This window comes from Podarcis raffonei, chromosome 10, assembly GCF_027172205.1.
Source record: "Podarcis raffonei isolate rPodRaf1 chromosome 10, rPodRaf1.pri, whole genome shotgun sequence".
Classification (NCBI taxonomy): domain Eukaryota; kingdom Metazoa; phylum Chordata; class Lepidosauria; order Squamata; family Lacertidae; genus Podarcis; species Podarcis raffonei.
The window spans coordinates 49,198,862-49,221,623 of NC_070611.1; the positions used below are offsets into that span (position 1 = coordinate 49,198,862).

At 43.4% G+C, this 22,762-nt stretch overlaps 1 protein-coding gene across 2 annotated transcripts in view; it reads left to right on the forward strand.

The window, feature by feature from the left end:
* CACNG2 (calcium voltage-gated channel auxiliary subunit gamma 2) overlaps positions 1-22,351 on the forward strand; it is a 123,152-nt gene extending 100,801 nt beyond the window's left edge. The window contains exons 2-4 of one of the 2 annotated variants that reach the window (XM_053404628.1): positions 4,320-4,403; positions 14,804-14,944; positions 20,300-22,351. In XM_053404628.1, the coding sequence (XP_053260603.1) occupies positions 4,320-4,403; positions 14,804-14,944; positions 20,300-20,835 (761 nt within the window). In that variant the 3' untranslated portion in view covers positions 20,836-22,351. The remainder of the gene's footprint in view (positions 1-4,319; positions 4,404-14,803; positions 14,945-20,299) is intronic. The other variant, XM_053404629.1, reaches the window with a different exon arrangement.
* The last annotated feature ends 411 nt before the right edge of the window (positions 22,352-22,762 follow it).

Below are 22,762 nucleotides of genomic sequence, written 5' to 3' on the forward strand. Positions count from 1 at the left end.
CAATGCTGCTATATCATCACACAACTTGTGGTGAAGCAAAGCTAGTGGCAGCAATAACCAGAACCAAGGAAAGCTAAAGCCTAGGTCTTGAAGAGTTAGGGACAGAGGAAACTGCCATGTACAAAGTTAGACCATTGATCCATCTAGCTCAGTATTGTTTACATTAATTGGCAGTAGCTTTCCAGGGTTTCAGGCAGAGTTTTCTCCTGGCACTACCTGCAGATGCTACAAAATAGTTGCAAAAGACAAAAGCCATTCTTTGTTATTCCTTTGCTCTTCCAAAGTTCTATTTAATAACTGGGAGATAACTTTCTCAAGGCATTATGCCTTCCACATACTTACATGACATGTGGCTGTTCCTAAAGTGTTATCTTCAATATAATTATAATTGAAGCCTTCCTATTTGACCCCATGACTAGGGGGATGGTAGAGAAATTTGATTTAAAGGCAATCCTACCTAATTTGTACTTTCCAGAACATTATGAGAACCAAAACACAGCCATCCTTTGAACTTTCAACATCTCTGAATTTTGCAATGCAGTTCTCGAGCCACATAATGTGTGCACAAATGCCTATGTTGAGGTAAAGTTGCATAAAAAGGCATATATTCATGAAAATAACACTAAAATATGTGTTAGGTTAAGGGGAAATTCCTTTGTAAAATTGCGCAGAAGATAAATTTGCGAACAGAAGTGTATATTAGGAAAAATCACATTGCAATGGTGATGAAGAGCGGCGGTTTAGATAACTCACAAGCTGATGTGGAAATGTACCGTATTTACTTGAGTCTAATGGGCCATTGAATCTAATGCGCGCCTTAATTTTCTGAACCTTGAAACAAACAAAAAAGTATTTGCTGGCAAATGTAAGTGTGCCATTGAATCTAATGCGCACCTTAATTTTTGCAGTGTAATTTGGCCAAAAAAGGTGAGCATTAGATTCAAGTAAATATGGTATTTTAATGCAGATTTACCAAAGCACAGCTTTTCTCTGAATTTGCATTTCTCCAAATTTGTCGGTGCTGTCTTCTAAACCAAGAATGTGAATACATATATCAGTGACCATAGTGAACGAAAAAACGCCTTCTATCAGGGGTGAATTGCTAAAAAAAAAAAATGCATATACCATGAAAAATTGCATACAGAAATGTGAATATTAGGAGAAATGCAGGTTTCCTGCAAGCATCTGGTTGGCCACTGTGAGAACAAGATGCTTGTCTAGATGGGCCATTGGCCTGATCCAGCAGGCTCTTCTTATATTCAGGTTGATGCAATATTTGGAAAGTTTGAATTCAGTTCCTAACTACGCTGCCAAAAAAATTTCTGTATGGCCTTCAATGACCTCTATAGGTCACTGCACTGGCAAAGAAGGAGCCAGGTGAAACGTAATGATGGCTCCACCAATACATGTTCAAAATGTGTGGTGTTACATGGGAAACACAACCTGGCCCAAGACGAACAGTTCAAAATTCTGGATGTATAGTTAATGCAGGGGGGAAACAGAAGACCAAGTAGAGATGATACAAAATATTTGTGGAAGGGAAGCCTATGTGTGGCTCACCAATGATGGAAGTCTAGTAATGAAGCTGAGTCAGGATAGAGGGAAGTGAGCTAGGTTTCAGTAACCATGATTCAGTGTTGGTGTCACATATCATTTAAAAACTCATTTATTGTTTGGCCAGCAGAGCATAAGCTGAACACTTCAGTCACAGCTGTTCTCAACTGTCAATTCTACAAAATAGCCACCAGCCTCCTCAGAGCACTTGAGGATGGGCTGGTGCATATAAAACAGCTGCCACCTGGAGGCCACTTTAAATTGCTACACCAGGCAAGCCATTCATTTTGCTGCGGCCCATCACTCAGCTCAGGCGATTTCCTTCGCACCAACGCAACCCTTTTTGTTATTTTCCCTTTTTTTAACGTTTGCGGTAACACAAAATAAGGTCGACTGTACCCATGTTCTGCTTGAATAGCATGTGAAATAAAACTGAACCAAGTTAAGTAAAAGCTATCTGTGTTTTTATTATTCCTTTGTTTGTGTGGTTTGTTAGTCGATTCCCTCCCCTCAATAAGAATTATATCCCATAGTTGAGTGAACCAGGCTTCCATCAAATTTGTGTTTAACAATCTCCAAAAAAAAATTGTCTAGGATGAATCTTGCAGCTGTCATGAGATGAGTGATAAGATCTTTCTGAATGAGATCCTGTGCTTTTGGTTCATACATAGAGATAACAGGATGTTTTGGGGGTCCATAGCAGTGGTTTGATTTATGATTCGTTCTGTTTCACGAAATATTTTAGTCCACAAAAGGTGGGTGCATGGGCAAGTCCACCACAGATGGGTCAATATATAGCTGCTGCATATGGCATGTTCATGTAAATAAAAAAAAAGCTAAATACAATAGTACAAGAACAGAATGTAAGAAAAAGTATAATAGCACTACAACATTAAATATAAAAATTAATAAACAGTTCGCTTAATATATATCAACATTTATGTGAGCATAAAGTTCACTTATACATAAAGTAAAAATATTCAATAAATTCACATCCAAAAGTAGCCCCAAAGCTGATGGTGGTGTAGTGGTTAGAATGTCAGCCTAGGACCTGGGAAATCAGGGTTCATATCCCCACTTGGGTGATCTTGGGCCTGTCACTGCCTCTCAGCCTAGCCTACCTCACAAGGTTGTTGTGGAGATTAAAGGAGGAGGGGGAGAACCATATACACCACTTTTATCTCCCTGGAGAAAAAGGTGAGCTGTAAATTCAATCAATCAATCAATCAATCAATCAATACTTAGCAACACTACTCTATGCCCATCATTTATGCCTTCACCAAAAAAAGGCCAGAAAGCTCCCTCCCAAGTTTTTTCTAGAAGCTGCTCTCTGAGCTAAAGGGTGCAGTCAAGTAGGCAGAAAGCATCACCCTCTAATGGTAGCCACAGAGCATCCCCTCACCCCAATAGAGTTACAATTAATATCAGTGGACAATAATTAAAAGGCATGGGTAAATAAAAAAGTCTTGAGCGTAAATCAGAAAAGAGGATACTGTTAGAGCATCCTAGACAGAGATGAATTCTGCATCAAAGCAGCCGCAACACTGAAATCCATGCTACTGGTAGACAGAGGGAAATAGCAGGAACATTGTTTGCACAGATTGTGCATGGCAGTGGCAGAAGCGGTAGATGTTGGCATTGTTCATCAGAGATTTGGGCACAGTGAGTGTCTTCCTCACTGGACAGCCCTAAAGCCAAACCCTAGAATATCTGCACCAACTATGGGACTGTACATTTGGAGACACATTTATGGGGAGGTTGCTCTGTGTGCGCATAATGTGCTCTCTCAATAATAGCTGGCATGTTCAGAAAACAGTGTTGTTTACGATGAAAGCCTGCAGCGGGCCATTACAGAACATTTCTAGAAGAGCTTCTTTTCCGGTTGCTAGAAAAGTAGGCCATATATTTCACTGCTCTGCATATAAATATATGGAACGTGCATATCCGTACAAAAGAATGTTTGTATTGTACCAGCAAGTATGCTTAAGCAGGTGTGGGTGGAAGCATATTGCGCTCACTTAGTTTGGGTAAATATGATATGTACGTGGGTGTTTGGGTAGATATAGATGGCAGCACAAACCATCTAAAGCCTTATTATTATTATTATTATTATTATTATTATTATTATTATTATCATTATCTTTTAAACCTTCAGTGAAAATGTGTGCTCTGGTACTGGAGGCAAGGTCCACAGCCCTTAAAGAGTTAAAAATTAAAATGAAAACAATGGAACAAAAGAAAAGTGGAACAAATGTTTTTAAACTGTGATACATTTCTGCAGGAAATTTTATTTGTGGTTTTGTTTGCTAGTTTTAAAATGGGTGACTGAGTGAGCGACACATGAATACAACAGTGGGGAGCACCCAGCCTTTAATTTATTAACAAAAGACAGAATGTTAATTTAATGTTCACAAAATGGCACAGGCACAGGCTCAGGAGAGTGATGTCATGGGCATTATCCAGTAGGTGACCATGGCACTTGTATAATCTCCCTCCACTCTATTAATTATTGCAATGCAAACACTTATTTAGAGGGGCAGGAGAGGAGAATCACATTTTCTCAGCCACAGAGCATTACAGTTTGAATTGCTGCAGAAATGTACCAAGAGGGCTAAGAGTGTCTGCAACAAATGAATAGCGTGTTTATTTGCACACCGAAACCATCTTCGGGAGAGGCCTTTGGAAAGAAAACACAACGGACAGAAAAGGAGCTGTTGCCTGGGTTGCTGATGTTCTCATTTGTTGTTTCTTCTCTTGTATTGTAGGGAATTTTAAAGGTCTGTGTAAGCAAATCGATCACTTCCTCGAGGACACAGAGTATGAAGCCGACACAGCAGAATATTTCCTCCGTAAGTCTGAAGCTACTTTTTCCTTTGAGCTGATTATCATGTGTGCCTGGCGCTGCCTGCCCTTCGTTCTCTGCTGATGACATTTATGCGAAGCTCATTCCCTTGAGGACGGACACGCTGGGTGAGGCAAAATGTGAAAACCAGAGCATTGCACCTCTCAGACTGACTGTGTGTCTGCCTTGAAAAGCTCAGCCAAAGATTCCATCTCATGCTTCTCCCGGTTCTCTTGCACACACTGTCCTTGTTTTGTTTTGTTTTGACTAAATAGTAAAATAGATGCAAAATGTTGCCGGGCTTTACATAGCGTTATCAAATAAAATCTACTTTATCCTTGTGGAAAGAAAGCACTTTTCGCTGCTGAAACCTTCCAGCTGTATGCAGAATAAGTCAGCGTCATTAAGCTACTTTGTGGGGTGGCCTGGGATGGGGCTGGTTGGGCAGAAAGTAGGTAGACCAGCAGCAGGTGCAGCCAGAGCCAATGAAAGGCAGAGCTAACTAATTTTAGCTTTGTCCCCAACCTTCTCCCTGTTAAGTTTTACAAAGCAACACTGAGACTGAGGAGGAGGAAACCGAGAACCAGTGTGGGATGTGTGTATGAAGGTAGGCAGACAGGGGCTGTTTGAGGGCAGACTGAGGGTGATGGGGCAGTGCCCCATTTGCCCTAATGGACCAACTAGTCTTTTCCCTTTGGGAGTTTCATGTGTCCTGTGCATCTTCCGCTTATAGGGACTGCCAGTATCCCAAATGGGGAACATGCATTAAGATAGAGACACCAGCAGTCTTGGAGATCAACAAAGAAAGGCGCAGGGACATCAGGCAAGGGAAATTGGAGGGGGGAAAGCTCAAAGAATATGCATACACTACTTTTTTAATTTGGGTTCAAAAAAGTACCAGAATTTAAATTGCAAAATGTATGCTGAATTTTGACCATTGTGAATGGCACACATAGAATCATAGAATTGTAGAGATAGAATGGACTCTGGTGTATATGATTAGATTAGATTAATGATTATAATAACCAGGTTCCCCTGCAGTGAACATGTGGGGGAATATTCTTTCCTAATCACTCCCTTTGTCTTTAATTCAGGGGTGCCCTTTGGAACTGATGGCACCACATTGGTAGTTTTGCCATTTAAATATGGTTTTCAACTATGTGCCCACATTGAGAAAGTCACATGGGAATTGGCTTTAAAGACTATATTTGTAGTCCTTGGGTTGCCATTTGTGAAACAGGAAACCACCTAAACATAAAACACAGGAAGCTGCCTTATACTAAGCCAGACCATTTGCCCATCTGGCACAGTATTGTCTACACTGACTGTCAGCAGCAATCCAGGGTTTCAGACAGGGAGCATTTCCAACCCTTCTCGGAGATGTCAGAGATAGGCCTAGGAAGGTGTACCAACTACTAGGCATGCTGCTGGCATCATGGTGACGTTGCAGGTGTTTGAGATTTTCAATGCTTGTACTTTTATTTTCTCCTGGCTATATACAGATGGGGTCTAGGCAGACAGTAGCCACCAAGGAAAGAGATATTAGGGGCATAGTAGATAGATAATTGATGGCAACAACACAGGGCCACGCTAGATGTTACGAGAGCTATGGAGCTGCATTTCTGTCTTTACTTTCTCCTTCTTGCGATGAAAAGATCTGCTTTTATCACACCTAGCAAAAGTGCCAGCAAAGGTCATTTCTAGACTGTTGCACCAATCTCTCACCCATTCAGGTTGATGTCAGGATATTATTATTAATAATTATTATATTTATTTCCCACCCATCATGAGAAAGTCCCATGGTGTATTACAGCAATATAAAATTCAACATTTAAAAAGTTTAAAACAAATTATAATCAACACACACACACACACACACACACACACACACACATATATATATATATATATATATATATATATATATATATATGAGAGAGAGAGAGAGAGAGAACAGCAAGGAAAGAGGTGCCTTCATGGCTTCAAATTGCATATGTCCATGCAATTAAACACACTTCAAAACGACCTTGACAGATTGGAGAACTGGGCCAAAACAAACAAGATGAATTTTAACAGGGAGAAATGTAAAGTATTGCACTTGGGCAAAAAAAATGAGAGGCACAAATACAAGATGGGTGACACCTGGCTTGAGAGCAGTACATGTGAAAAGGATCTAGGAGTCTTGGTTGACCACAAACTTGACATGAGCCAACAGTGTGACGAGGCAGCTAAAAAAGCCAATGCAATTCTGGGCTGCATCAATAGGAGTATAGCATCTAGATCAAGGGAAGTAATAGTGCCACTGTATTCTGCTCTGGTCAGACCTCACCTGGAGTACTGTGTCCAGTTCTGGGCACCACAGTTCAAGAAGGACACTGACAAACTGGAACGTGTCCAGAGGAGGGCAACCAAAATGCTCAAAGGCCTGGAAACGATGCCTTATGAGGAACGGCTAAGAGAGCTGGGCATGTTTAGCCTGGAGAAGAAGAGGTTAAGGGGTGATATGATAGCCATGTTCAAATATATAAAAGGATGTCACATAGAGGAGGGAGAAAGGTTGTTTTCTGCTGCTCCAGAGAAGCGGACACGGAGCAATGGGTCCAAACTGCAGGAAAGAAGATTCCACCTAAACATTAGGAAGAACTTCCAGACAGTAAGAGCTGTTCGACAGTGGAATTTGCTGCCAAGGAGTGTGGTGGAGTCTCCTTCTTTGGAGGTCTTTAAGCAGAGGCTTGACAACCATATGTCAGGAGTGCTCTGATGGTGTTTCCTGCTTGGCAGGGGTTTGGACTCGATGGCCCTTGTGGTCTCTTCCAACTCTATGATTCTACATCTTCATAACACACCACAAAGAAGTTGGGTACAGTGCTATGAACAGCAATGGCACTACCCTGCTCTCACTGAGAGTCAATACGCTCACATAGTCAGGGGAGCCTGGCTTTGAACCAAGCCAATGTTAACCTGACTGTCCCTGCAAAACCCTTTTGGAAGGTCCAGAGCTCTTGAGAATGAGAGCAACTGGAGGGAATTTCAGAGAGAGTTTTCCCTACTGCTTCTCTCCTTCCTGAGTCCGCTTTGCAATGGAGAAGGGGCCACTGAGCTAACATTATATGCGGCTGCGGTGTAATGTGTAGCTTGGCCCTAAATCAAATCACAAGCACTAACAACAAGCTCTTAACTAAATAGAACACCAGTGTTTAGAGGCAGTGTATCTCTGGATGCTAAAGGTTGAAGAGAAGCAAAAGTGGAAGGCTGTCGCCTTCCTATTCTCTGTATTAACTTCCCCAAGGCCTGGCTGCTATTGCTAACAGAATTATGGACTAGATGAGTTTATGGTCTGATTGAGCAAGGCAGTTAGCAAGCATGGCTTCTGTATATGGGGTCCACCTTGTTCTTTCTTCTGAATAATTGGCAAGGCTGGTGTTAGGGAGTTAGCATCCTCATGTACCTTCTGCGTTCCAGCAGGGGATCTGCAATGGTCCCCCAGAGCAACCTGGGCTAGCTGTTCTATCCCCTTGCTGTCACTGCCTGTTCTACCTGCCCTGTCCAAGCAAGTGAATAGCATCAGGAACTATGGGAAAGAGGAGCTTTCTTCGCTCATCTTGCCTTCTCCCTCTCACCAGTGATGTAGCTTAGACCCACACAGATAAGGCAAGTGAATGGATGGTAGTGATAGCAGGAAGGACAGTATCTTGACCAAGAGCTCCTCCAAACCTGGAGATGGCGGTGATAATTAGGACTCAAGCAGAGGTCCATTCTGTCCCATTTTGTGAAGGTTTTTTAAAATGCATGAAAAGTTCACAATAAAATTATATGTGTTATTATATGTATCACTGTATGCGTTTTTGTATGGATTTTCCCCAATACACATTTTCCCATTCTTTTTGAAACACTTTTTAACCATAAAATGCATATTTTGTGCATCATTTTTGAGCATTGCAAAATACAGAGAAGTGCATGACCCAATCAGCAGTTGCATTCTGATCCAGAGCAGTCAATATTCCTCCTCCATTCCTAGTGTTGACGGACTCTACCACATGCTAATTAGCTCACAAGAAGCTGAGCTGCACTGAAAAGTGCAAAGCTTCACATCTGTACTGTAGTAAGTGTTATAGCACAGTATCTGAGCTGTGCTGATGGGCAGCTCAAATCGACAGTCTTGCAAGCCAACTATCCTACCTCAAAACTTACAAAATGGAATAGTAAAGGCTAAAATCTCCTTTTGAGTCTCAAGGCATGGCCATGTGAAGTATCTTACTATCTCTACTTTAAGAATATGTTTAATAATACAATTAAATAAATGCAAGAATTAAAATATCCACCCTTGTCTTTGGGGCTTTACTTTCATCATGGATTAAGTTACAGGGGCAGAGGTTATAGACTTCACAGTTAACACAAGGAGTCTAAATAGCCTTCATATGGATTTTCAAAATTGTGCAAATAGGTATTCTGGAGTCATTTGCTATTAGTGAGGGCTCAGGTAACCTCCTAGGTTAGTTACTAAGGTGCTGGGGTATTCAAATGTATTCATTTCAGGACACAGTGCAACTAAGAGTAATCTTATTCCGTGTATATTAATATCAACATGCTGCTTTTCAGGCCCTGCAGATGGTGTCAAAGCCATTCACAAGATAATAAAAACAGTCTTGACTCAGAGAATCTTCTCACTGGTGGCAAAGACTGAAGTTGGAGGGAGGATGCATGAGAAGAGACAGCTGTAGTGGATAGAGTGATGGATTTGGACCAGAAAGATTTGGTTAATCCCCACTCAGCTAGGAAGCTTTGGGGTGGCTTCAGAAAATTCTTCAGAAAATCCAGAAAATCTAACCTGTGAAGATAAAATGGAAGAAATTATAGTCAGAGCTGCTTGGAGAAACTGCAGGATCCAGATGTGATAAATATAGGCATGCATGGTGTTGTCTGCACATGACAAGTACAAGATGCACTTTCAAAGCAGTGTGCTTATGGTAATCCCTGGGGTAACTTGTTGCGCCTCTTGAGTGCTGTGTTACCAGAAAGCACCTTGCTAGAATCATGCACTCTGAGTGCAGTTCTCCATATGTGTCACCAAGCAGATGTTCTGCAGAAACCCATGGAATGTGCTCCATCTTGGGGCTTGCTTGCCTACCTGCTTAGTGATCTGATCTCTGCCTCTCCGTGTCCTGTGCCCCAAACCACATGAGGATGCCGGGTTCTTTCTGAAACCATTTATAAGCAAAGCTAGGAGAACATGCTGTCTTGGTTCCACCTTCACCCCTATTAGAGCTGTGGCTGCACCTTCTCAGATCTGCTTTCTAACAGCAGGGCTCATCTTCGTGCCTTGTAATTTTACAGCCGGAAGCCTGGCTTGTTGTATTGCCAGGGCCCCCATCGTAGACTTGGGATAAGCATTGGAGCATTAGTGCTGAGCAAGACTGTCAACCTATACATTATTTTATAGTGGTTACCTCTTTAGATGGCCATCAGTCAAGCAAGCTTAAAATCCATGGCATTGTTACAGAGCTTCAATCCACTTCCTGGGTTGGAAGGGTGTAGTAGTCAGAATGAGATTGGGCCATTACTTCACCTAGCCCAAAATTGTCTGTGCTCAAGGAGGTGTTTTCAGCATCATTGCCAGAGGAGAGATGTGGAGGACTGAACAGAGGACCTTTCACATACAAAGCATATGGCCTGTCTGTCATCTTTACACATAGAGTTGCTAAAAAGTAGTTATATACCTGATATATATATTCACAGTCCACTTCATACAATGGAGATGTCTGATTACGTAGTTTTGGTTTCCAGTTTTTAATCTTTTTGAATGGGGGAAGATCATGTGCCTGCCTTTTAAGGTGGAATAGCAACAGCAATGGTTCATTAGTAAGGTTGGCAACTAGGCAGAAATGTTTTCTTTTTAAAAAACCACACACACACACACACAACAAATGCAATCTAGTCTGCTCCTGTGCCTTGAAGAGAGATGTGACATGCAGAACTCAACAGCTGTATGTTTATGTGACAAGGAGCTAAACGTTGCCATCTGCTCATTGTGCCACATCAAAATTGCTGTTGAAGGGACAAGTTCAAAAGCTGGAAACCCCACAGGAATATATTTCCATCCACTCCACCCCTTCATGCTAGAACAGAGGAAACCCAGATAGGAGAACAAGGCATGGAAGACTTTCCCTATAAATATTAGAAATTGAAGACCTGCTGATAGGATGGCCGAGTGAAAAAGAGGCCAAGGCTTTCACATCCTTGGCTGCAGCTGTATGTAACCTAAGGGTGGGGACAGGTGAAAAAAGGGTTGGAGCTCCTGCATCTTTTATAGTTGTGCAGAATAGGAAATTTCAGCAGGTGTAGCTTGCAGAAGTAGGGTCCTTTCCCCCCCCATCTGGCCACCCTATGTAATGCCTATAATTTTTGAACCTTCATCAGAGAATGCCTTCTATGGAACTATGCAATCAATGAACACAGTCCCCTTTACTTCAGAGATCAGTTTCACACATTCATACACATTGCAGGGAGTAAGCTCACAATACAAACACCTAGAGCAAAGAGTTCAATTTTCTCTATCCTTCTAGTGAAAGAAAAGCTTATATGGGGCGGGTGGGCACAAATATTCAGGGCTGCATGACTGAACGTAATTGCAGTGCACCATGCAAATTGAGTGTAGTTTGCAATCATTAGGCTTGCTTCTGCATAATGTATTCTGAATGGTGGTCCTTTCCCAGGCAGTCAAATAAAACTGGTCCAGAAGAGGCTTTGTGCTGCTGCCACAATTATCTGTTGTTGCTTTTGTGCTGGACTAATTAGCAATGCATGGGGGGCAGCGGGAGAAGGGAAATAGTGGCACACACCTATGGTATTCTTAAAAGGTCCCTCAGTATGTAGGGCATCCTCTGATGGCAAGCCTCTCCTGGCATTTGCTGTCATTCCCCACCGTTAAATCTCATTAGTGTTTTCCTGAAGTCATTAGTGTAGCATACCACCATCTTTGAAACATAGCCAGGAAACTGGGAAAGGCAAGAGATGTTTCTCTAGCCCATCTAATACAGATTTAAAATCTTTTGGATCTGGACAGCATTGCTGCCATGTTTTCCACAGCAATTAGCTATGTGTTGGCACTAAAATTCATGTATTGTTGCAGTAGTAGTGGTAGTAAAATGTAACCTGTAGGGAATGTATAAAAGCTGATCCAAGATTTGAGTACCTGTCCCTTTATAAATGAAATACTTACTTTCCTCCTCCTGCCTTGGGTTTGATCTGTGTTTGGGGCATTTACACAACATTCATATATTCTTAAGCAAAACAGTCAAACACCTGACGAATCAGGTGGAAAAAAAGAATTGCCTTGCAAAGCAAGTGAAAGGGACTGAATGAAAGGCAAGAGAGAGCACAAATTCCAAAGCTCCCCTGATACAAAGCAGGCCCAAAAATAGCCCAAGGTGTTTTCATGCTTTTTCAGTATAATATTCAGAGTGGTACAACTTGATTCAAGTGTGCAAGTACCGTATTTTTCACCCCATAGGACGCACCGGCCCATAGGATGCATCAAGTTTTGGGGGGGGGGATAAAGGGAAAAAAATTATTTTCCCCCCAGGCGCTTGTGGGGCCGGCAGCAGGGAGAAGCGCTCTTCTCCCCGCAGTCCACCTTCAGATCAGGTCTGGGGACAGCAGGAAGACGCGCTGCATCTCCCAGCTGTCCCCGGAGCTTGCGGGTCTCGCCGTGGGGTCTCCCCGCCGCCAGCCTCCAAACCACTTCGGGAGACAGCGGAATGGCGGCGTTCCGCCTCCCTCTGTCCCCCAACCTTGTGGGGCTGGCGCTGGGGCTCTCCTGAAGCCTGGAGAGCGAGAGGGGTCGGTGCGCACCGACCCCTCTCGCTCTCCTGACTTCAGTGAAAGCTTGCATTTGCCCCATAGGACGCACACACATTTCCCCTTCATTTTTGGAGGGGAAAAGGTGCGTCCTATAGGGCGAAAAATACGGTAATGCTTTTATTGCACAACTGTCTAAAAGCCAGCAACTGGTATTCAGAGACTTACTTCCCCCCACAGTGGAGGCAGATCATACCCATCATGGCTAATAGCAGGTCATTGACAGCATTATCTTCCATGAATTTGTCCAATCCTCTTTTAAAGCCATCCTGGTTGGTTACCATCACTACACCTTGTAGGAATGAATTCCATACTTCAGGTATGCTCAGGGTGAAGAAGTATTTTCTCACGTCTGCCCCGAATCTTCCAACATTCAACTTCACTGAGTAGGCATTCGTCTTTGTAAACGAAAAAGTCCCAAATGTGAGATAACCTATCCTCACAGGGGAATTGCTTAAGTCAGAGTGACCAAACGTGATGATTTACCTTAGAATCACATAGTCCTCCCAAGAAAGAAAGCTACAGTGGTACCTCAGGTTACAGACGCTTCAGGTTACAGATGCATCAGGTTACAGACTCCACTAACCGAGAAATAGTACCTCGGGTTAAGAACTTTGCTTCAGGATGAGAACAGAAATCATATGGTGACGGCACAGCGGCAGCAGGAGGCCCCATTAGCTAAAGTGGTACCTCAGGTTAAGAAAAGTTTCAGGTTAAGAACAGACCTCCAGAACGAATTAAGTTCTTAACCTGAGGTACCACTGTACTTGCTTCTAACAGTTTCCTTTTTTGAAAATGTATCCTGTGAGCTTCTTTACCTCCTTGTATCACAGCACATGTGACACTGTTGCATCATGGGATATGTTTCTGTAAATTAGCAGTACTAAATGGGGAGTGAGAACCTGGGAAGATTATAGGAGGGCTTAGATGGACCCTAATATAAAATTCTGAAAAGGAGTCAGAAGTAAACTAAACTCTGTGGTTAAGATGGTGGTGAATGCAGTGGTACCTCAGGTTAAGAGCTTAATTCATTCCGCGCCATCACCATGTGATTTCTGTTCTCATCCTGAAACAAGGTTCTTAACCCGAGGTACTATTTCTGGGTTAGCGGAGTCTGTAACCTGAAGTGTCTGTAACCCGAGGTACCACTGTAGGTGGACCCCCCCACACCCCACCCGTTTTCAATTCACATTTACTTGTGGTCTGGCCATCCTTGTGATTTTTTTTATTAAAGATTTTCTTGATTTACAAAAGTGTTTGCAATGTTTCTCTCTCGTATTTTGGTCTGGCCATTCTAATCTGCATTGTGCTTTTGAGGACTGAACATCTCAGGTTGATTACACTCCATACATTTAAAACACACACACATACGCCCCAAAATTTTGGGAACTGTAGTTTGTTAAGAGGTGTTGTAGCTCTGTGAGGAGTAAACTACAGTTTCCAGGATTCAGAGTGTGCTTTAAATGTATGGTGTGTACACAGCCTTAGATGCTGCCACACACATTACATTTTAAGTAGGAAATGTTAGCCCCAGTGTTTTCCATTGCAAGCATGTGAAGTGTGGACATGTGCATGTTCATCTTTAAATGCCCGTGTGCACACATTGTGGATACATGACCCAATCAGGCTTTTCTCACACATGTACATGCATGAACATATGTCACTTCCACACTTTACATTTTGCTGAAGCTCTGCATTTCCTAGCCCAGTTGCAATGTATAGAGCCACCCATACGCTATTCTTAACCTGGGGTGTGTTTGTGTTTGTGTGTGTGTGTGTGTGTGTGTGTGTGTGTGTGTGTCACTTATATATCTGCATGCTACTGCCATCTGCTGGGTGGAATGTGTGAGGATGGGAGTGAATGAGAGAGAGGGTTAATAGGACTGCCTTCGTTTGTGTGCAATTCATATGTGCCTTTTCTAAGTGTGTGTCTGTGTGCATGCACACGCGTGTCAGCAGGGATTTATCTTTTGGCTCTCTTAGGAGACACCTCTGCATCCACTTCTGCAAAATATCTGTGTTTATTTTTGTGGTGCCTCTCTGCTGATTGCAGTTGCCACCTAGATGCCTCAGTACTGCACTGCGTTGGTGGTGGCTTTCTGGCCTGCAGATTTCACTTTCTGTTTGGTGAGAGGGACGTGCCTTTGGGCTTTCTGGGTGCACGAAGGAGCCAGGAGAACGTCTGCTATCAGATGCCATTTGACTGGTCCCTGGCCCTAGGTTCACTGCTCGTTTCTAATATCCAAGATGTTGACAGTTCATTTGTAACAGCTCTCTTCTTCTGTTGACACTCTGTTTCTCTCTCCTCCTTCTGTCTCCTTATTCCTCCCCTATCACTGGCCTTTCCAATTCCTGTGCTTCTTTGCTCCGTCTTTTATGTTCATCCTTGGTACAATCCTCCTCCTCCCTCCCCTCAATCTCTTCACTTTACTCCTGTTTGCCTTCCCTCTCCTTCTCCCCACCCTTCTCCATGTTTCTTGCATGCATGCTGTTCTGTTTCTCCCCTTCCTCTCCCCACCACCCACCCCAAACCCCTTTCTTTGCTTACAGGGGCTGTAAGGGCCTCTAGTATTTTCCCGATCCTGAGTGTGATTCTGCTTTTCATGGGTGGACTCTGCATTGCAGCCAGCGAGTTCTACAAAACCCGACATAACATCATCCTTAGTGCCGGTATCTTCTTCGTGTCTGCAGGTAAAGGAGGGCTGAGGGTTGACCAGCGTCCTCGGGATCAAAGGACAAAAATCGCAAGCGAGGGAGGGGCTCAAGGTGCTGGGAGGCTGAAAGAGCAGCCACTAGGCAGCTGCCAGTGCAATGGAAGTGCGTGCGGGGGGGGGAGGGAGCAGAGAGAGCAAGGAGAAAGGACATGCAAATGTTTGCACAGCTACAGTGACAGAGAATTAATTTAGATGAAAGAAGAAGTCAGAGAGAGGGGAGGAGAGAGAAGATGCATAACTGCATACTCCAGAAATTTCAACATTTTGGGGTTATCACCTGTTTTAGGCAACCACCAACGTAGACATGATGATGGGTTGTATCTATGCTCATCCTACCCAGAGTAGGCCTGTTGACATTAATGTACATGGCTAGCTTAGGTTTTGTCCATTTCAATGGGTGTCCTCTGAGCTGAATTTAGTTGGGTACAGCCCCAGATGTTTAAGGTCATGTTTGTTCCAATTGCATACTTTTCTCCCAGCCAACTTCACTTCCAGTACAAGATAAAAGTTCGGGGGGGGGGAGAGACTGTAGAGGGTTATACTGTACAATTGCCCCCAGGTACAATGTGATGAAGGGTAGAATGGAAAGGGTGGAATGATGAACAAACAAGCTACAAGCAGAGTCGGGGGAGCGCTCTTAAAATCAGTCTGCCCTCATTACCTATGTGATTAGAGCATACCCAGGCTTGAACAGATAGGTCTTCCACTATCTCGCCTGGCGTGGCCCTGAGGTTGCAAAACCTCTCAAGCCCAAAGAGGATTTGCTGTCTTGCAAAATTTGCATTCAAAGGTGAAACTAGGTTTGCCTCAAGTAAGTCACCTGCCAGCTGAGGATTACATTTCACACCTGTGATGAAGAGGGTGCTACAGTAGTCTAAAAAAGTGTATGCCATAATAAATTTGTTGGTCTTTAAGATGCCACAGGACTCTCTGCTGGTTTTACTTATAATAGGGCTTCACACATGTTGAAAGTGATATATAAGATCATGGACTACAAGGCTTATTCTTCACTGTTCATTTGTTTGGCAGAGAAGAAGGGCCAAGACTTATCCTTCACTACTCAGTTGTTCAGCAGAGAAGAACAGCGCATATCTTTTCTGTGGCTGCATAGAAGGATAGGAAAGAGCCCCTCTCAAGACTTCCTCTTTAGCAGCCTCTTAGTAGGGAGGATGTGGGGCAATATAAGCAAGAACAAAATATAATGGTGCTTCTTCATCTTAAATACATTGGAGAAACCAGGCTGTTCCAACATATGATGGGAAACTTTCATTTCAGCCACAGATTTGCTAAAGACAAGGGTTATCTACCACCAACAGAAAATAAAGAGGACACAAATACAAAACGCCAACATACTTTTATTATTTTATGCATTATCTACAAGGCTGAGGAATAAAGAGTAGCTCAGGAAAGTGAAGAAGTTTTGTTTGGCATCTCATGCCTGATTGTGTCACTGAGGTGGTCTGGGCTGTACCATTTCAGCTTCCAGGTGGGGCCTCACATGATTGAATGTTCCTCCATACAAAAGAAAATCCCTCCACATGGAATATTAGAGATCAGAGAGTTCTAGTCTAAACATCTACATGCCATGCTAGTTTTCTAAGTACAAATATATATATATATATATATATATATATATATATATATATATATATATGCACGGAGTAACATTCAGTCATGTGAATCCCCAACTGCATTCAGAAGTGGTACAACCCCAGCAACAGGTTTCCCACCTCAGTGAGAACTAGGCCAAAGAAGAGACAGGACCTTGAATTTCACCTAATGTGAAAGTCATATGGAAACCCAAACCCAGCTTTGCAACCTTTTGAGCAATGATAGCTGCATCTGAAAATATTGCTGTGTGTAGGCTTTTCATTAGTAGCCTGTCCCACTGTTTTGTGGCTTTTACCTCTTGCTTCTAATTACTGTATTTGTATGTTGTCCCTAATGGCGTCAAAGCTGTTTACAAAGGAAGTCAAACGTAATCAAATACAGTATATAAGAGAACTAATGAATGCAGTATGCAAAACATCATAATCCATAAAATAAGATTCCGCTTGCTCAGTATTTCTGTTCCCTGAATATTCACATGCCCATACCTCCATTAAAGTATACTTGCACACATTCACCCATAATCAAGCAAGAACACATGCTCCCTCACTCTCAACAGTTATTGAACTCAACAGTCACCTAGTTACATATACAAAAGTCTGCATGACACTGGCAGACTAACGCTATGAGGCTAAAACCAAATATAATCTCAAATAAAAACCTCACTGTGTTCACCAAACACTCATTCCCATTCCCTTCAGATGTTTCAGGCTGCAATTCCTATCAGCAACAGCAATCAAGGAGGATGGGAATTGTAGTGCAACAACACCTCAAGGTCACTAGGCTACTCTTGCCATGGGTTTATTGTTTGTGGCTGAGAAGGCAAGCTGTCCCTGAGTCCTCAGCCACCAGTTCCTAGCTCCCACATGAGAAGCGGCCAGACTCCAACCCCTAACTGCCAGCAGCCCCATACTGTCACCTTGGACAGCACCACACATCCCTACATTCAACCAAAGCATACTCATAAGGAGCAGAGTGGGGCTCCTCACCTTCATAGAACCTCAAAGCCATGACAGCTCTTTTCAGCTTTCTGGGCAGAACTGGAAAGTCCATTTGCCCTCTCCATTGGTTCTTGCTGACCAGTGATGCTGATATTTGGACCCATGCTTTATACAGCAGGGGGCAGCAGCTTGTGGACTGCTTATGAGCTTCCTGAAGGGTCTGGCTGACCAGTGTTAGAAACAGGGTGCTGGACCAGATGGACCTCTGGTCCAAGCCAGCAAAGATATTATATTACAAGGTCAGTTATTAAAATTGTATGTGACTATTTTAGTGGTGCTCCATAACTGTCCATTCCTCTCTACTTTCACTATTGGCTGTTTCCTATATTAGCATGGGAGTTTTCTTTGGAAACTGGGGTGTGCTGCTTCAGTGCATCTGTTCCCTGCAAAACACAAGGCTTTTGGATGATTGCTCACAGGGTCAAATGAGGGCCATGAATCAGGCGAGGGCCATGGCTTTATCTAGACCTGAATTAAATGCTTCTTTGAAGTGCAGCATGCTGAAAACAGTGCTCTGTCAGGTAGGACACCAAGATTGGAAAATCCAGAAGTCTTATCCTGCCTGCCAGTCACAAGAGACAATGTTACACACCTCTTGAAGATGCTCTGAGGCTTGAACATACCCTAGGAGTAGCCAACGTGGTACCCTCCAGATGTTGTTGGACTACAACTCCCATTATCCCTGAACACTGATGGGAGGTGTAATCCAAAACACCTGGAGGGCACCAGATTGGCTACCCCTGGCACACATCATCTGAGTCATTCACTAGGCTAGATCATTAGACATTGTGGATCAGTTACTACCACATTAGTGGAGTGCTGACTTTCCTAGAGCAAAATCCAGAGAGCGTCCTCATCAGAGACACAATCTAGCATAAAGGAAAGACTGAACCAGCTCTCAGAATAATAATGTTGGAAAGGATCTCAAACATCCAACCAGTACTGCTACATCCCTGATGTTCTTGGATGTATCTTGGAGAAAATGCCTGGTGAAGGCACACCTTAACATTTAGAGTTAGATGCATATTGAATCAGCCATCTGGACAGATGTGGAATGGCATTATTGTTCACCTCATGTATTCTGCTATATCTTCTCAGAAATATGACTACAAAAAGTATATCATTTTGGAATGGCAGTGTTTTTAGCATGTGGCTGTGAGGATCTCAGATCAATAACAATACTCATAATGCCCATTGTTTCTGCGGCTACAGGAACTCACAACTTATGTGCATTTAACTTGTGTGCATTCAGCTTTATGTGCTTGGGGGGTGATTAAAAAGGGGACAGGCAGGCAGGAAAAAAGACTTCGGCAATCCCACCCGCCATTGCACCCAATGTATTTTGACTATACACAATTGTGGCTTTATGTGTTATCCCAGGAATGCAACCTCCACGTAAATTGAGAGTCGCCTGTACTGTCTGTACCACCATAAAAAGCTTAATTTGCAAATAGGTTGTTGAGGTATCACAAACAAGTTGTTGGCAACAAGGTTGAGCCCTTTTATCAGATTCTCCCTGTGAGGATAAGAGGGGTTATGTTAGCTCCCCAGTTAGCCCATTGACTATGAGTACTGTGTAAAATGTGGTTGTGAGATTATTTTTTAAAGAAAGCAACAGCATGACTCTATTGCCCTCTCTAGGGCTGACCCACAATTTTGCAGATGTTTAGCTTCTTTTTAAAAGGGTGTGTGTGTGTGGCTCTCTTCCCATCCCCAGAATGCACAAAACTTGCCTTTCTTTTTTTACATGGAAACAGAGTATCATATTGGTTTGGCAGTAGTGTAAATCGTGCTCTGAATGAAAATAAAACCAGGGTTGTTGTTTTTCCTGTTGCCTAAAAAGTTTGCAAAATCTCCACTAGGGTTCAGTATACAATTGGGGCCAAATCACTCAGTCATTTTTTAAATAGTGAAGCTACCCAAAGTTGTCCCTTTGGGCATGGCGACTCGTCTTCTGAATTTGCCAATACTGAGAGTGTAGCACCCGTCACACAGCGTATGTGTAAAAAGATTTGTTAACAGGAAGCGGGGCCATCCCGTGGCATCACACGAGGGGCTGACCCTCAAGCATGGGTGTCTCTTAGAGGGGTCGTTAAAAGCCCACATCTGCAAAGGGCACCCTGATGGTGCAGAGTCTGTATATTCATGTTTAGGCATGTACCCCACTAAGAGGTGCTTAACACGGAGGGCCAATGACATGCACAATATCAGGACAAGGGTCAAAAGTGTGGCCCCTGCTTCCTGTTAATTTCAGACTCACCACACTCTAAAAAGCAATCCAAAAGAAGATTGAGCCAGGAAGTGGCATCATGACCTTGATGTACTCGGGAGCATTCTAAATATCAGATAAATGCCCCCAACCCCTATATTGTGGAGGCTGCACTTCTGCACAATTGCCATCTTTTTTAAAAAAGGTCACATGAATTGGCCTTGGGGTGGGGTACAGATTTGATATGTTGTTATTATTTATTATTATTACATTTTTAGACCAACTTTATTTCAAGGCACAAAAGTGGGCATACATGGTTGTCCCCCTTCCCATCACAACTGCTCTGTGAGTTGAGAGACAAGAAGTGGCCCATAGTCACCCAGTAAGCTTCATGGCTGAGTGGAGATCTGAACTCTGGTCTCCCAAGTCCATATCTACCAGGGCTCTTCAGCTTATCCTTGACGTACATAGAGGACATGCTAATGGTTTCTTCTCTCTTGCCCTTTGTCCACAGGTCTGAGTAATATAATTGGCATCATTGTGTACATATCAGCCAATGCTGGAGACCCCTCGAAAAGCGACTCAAAGAAGAATAGTTACTCTTATGGTTGGTCCTTCTACTTTGGGGCCCTGTCATTCATTATAGCCGAGATGGTAGGAGTGCTGGCCGTACACATGTTTATTGACCGGCACAAACAGCTGCGTGCCAGTGCTCATGCCACAGACTACCTCCAGTCCTCTGCCATCACCCGCATACCCAGTTACCGCTACCGCTATCAGAGACGCAGTCGCTCCAGTTCCCGTTCCACCGAGCCTTCACACTCCAGGGATGCCTCTCCCGTCGGGATCAAAGGGTTCAACACCCTCCCATCAACGGAGATCTCGATGTATACCCTGACCAGGGACCCCCTGAAGGCTGCCACTACCCCCACCGCCACCTACAATTCAGACAGGGATAACAGCTTCCTCCAGGTTCACAATTGTATCCAGAAAGAAAACAAGGACTCTATCCACACTAACACAGCCAACCGCCGGACCACCCCCGTATGAAGCCGTCGAGAGGGGCTGAAACATGGGGGGGGGCTGGGAAGGTGGGAATGGGACTTGGGTTCAGGATGGGAGGGAGCAGTAGGGGTGGGCAGGGGGAGAGGAGAAAGCAACCATGGGGAAACCTTCCAAAAGCAAAAAAATAAAAAAAATCCAGAAAAAACCAGAAAACAAACTTAAGTGAAACACCTGAAAAGAAATGACAAAACGTTTAAAAAAAGGGGAAAAGAAAAAAAACTTCAAAAAAAATCAAGAGAAAGAAATTTAAAAATATAAAAAATAGAAAATAAATTTAAAAGAAAATGCATGATTTCCCATGTACCATTATTTTAACATTTAATAAAAACAGATTTAAAAAAAGGAACCGAGAAATAACAACAAAAAAATTAATTAAAAAACCAAGCGGGAAGAGGAGGCAGCTCTTTGGATTTCTGGGGGGTTTTACTCTTTACTTTTTCAGTTTGTTTTCTTTTCACTTTTAACCCACTGTGGACTTGCAGGTTCATAAGGATCTCCAGGGACAGGTGGTAACAAAACGCAGTGCTTTCAGTGTCCTTGTGGATGCCTTTGTTGCACATGCACTGGAGCCTGCCTAAGCTTACCAAACCCCGGAGTGACGAGTGATTCGACATGTTCCTGTGGGTCCACAGGGCTTAACAGTGACCTTCCTGTCCTTGGGGATTTGAGGGTTTAATGCTGATTCACTGATCTCCAGGTCTCAGGAAGCTAAGGCTGATCAGCTCAGCCTCATCAGCCTGTGACTATCCTGGGGGTTAACAGTGACATTGCAAAAACAAAAACAAAAAAAAAGCTTCATAAAAAGTGGCAATTTTTTAATAAAACAGAACCAACTATAAATAAATGTAAATATAATAAGTGGATTTACTTGCAAGAAAGCCAGATAGTATTTTTCTTTTCATTTTTCTTTTCCAGCTTGAAAACTGTGAAAACTAAAATCTTAGGGGTTGAGAGGCTTCGAAAGAGAAAATGGAAACTGAATCCATTTGAAAACAACAAAAACTTTTTAAAAGACACCCAGAACTTGGCCACTTGGTTGGTGTGGGTCGAATTCCCTCACGGGCCATGAGAATGTTGGGCCAGGAAAAAGCGGGGGGGGGACATCTCTCCCCACAGAGAAAAGGCTGCTGCTATTGCTGGGGCTGCAACCTCGAACACAGAACAAGGACTAGATGTTAGTGTGGAGACTTCTGCTCATGTTCCCTGACAGGCAGGCAAAACATGCTATCCCCTGAACTCACTCCCAGGCTTAAAAAGAAGTCAACAGGCAAAATGGCTGCTGCTTGTCTCCCGTTGTCGGTTTCATTTACACTGCTAGCTTTCCTGGTGCGTGGATAGCTCTCGCCGGATTCATTCAATGCCCCTCTCATGAACACCTGACACACCGAATCAAGACACAGTCCCCATGCCAAGTACATAACTGCAGAAAAGTTATTCCCTGACTTCATTCTGTTGTCAGTGCCAGCTGGCTGTAGGGCCCAGCCAGTCAAAAGCTGTAGGCCCAGCCAGTCAAAAGCTGTAGGCTTAGCCTGCCTTACGCAGAGACACCCGCCTGTAGGGTTGCCGTAATCAAATATGGGACAGCTTGGCCTCCGGACCTTTAAGAGAAGGTGCTGTTTCCCCCACCCGCCATTGCAGCAGCAGTGATGGGAGAGAAAACCGCAACTGCTCAGATTCTGCTGCCGCTATGTTACATAAAGTCAGACGGGCCAAGTTGTCCCATGTGGGAGCTGGCAGCTTTGCAAGTCTCAATTGAAAGGGAGAGAGGCAGGATCCCTGAGGCTCAGCCTCTTTTTGGGGACCCATTTTACCCTCTTTCTCCCCAGTCTAACCCCTTCCTCTCACCAAAGACACCCATGGCAGAGAGAAAAGGTCGTCTTGAGATCTCTGCCACAGGAAGTCTGCCAGAAGG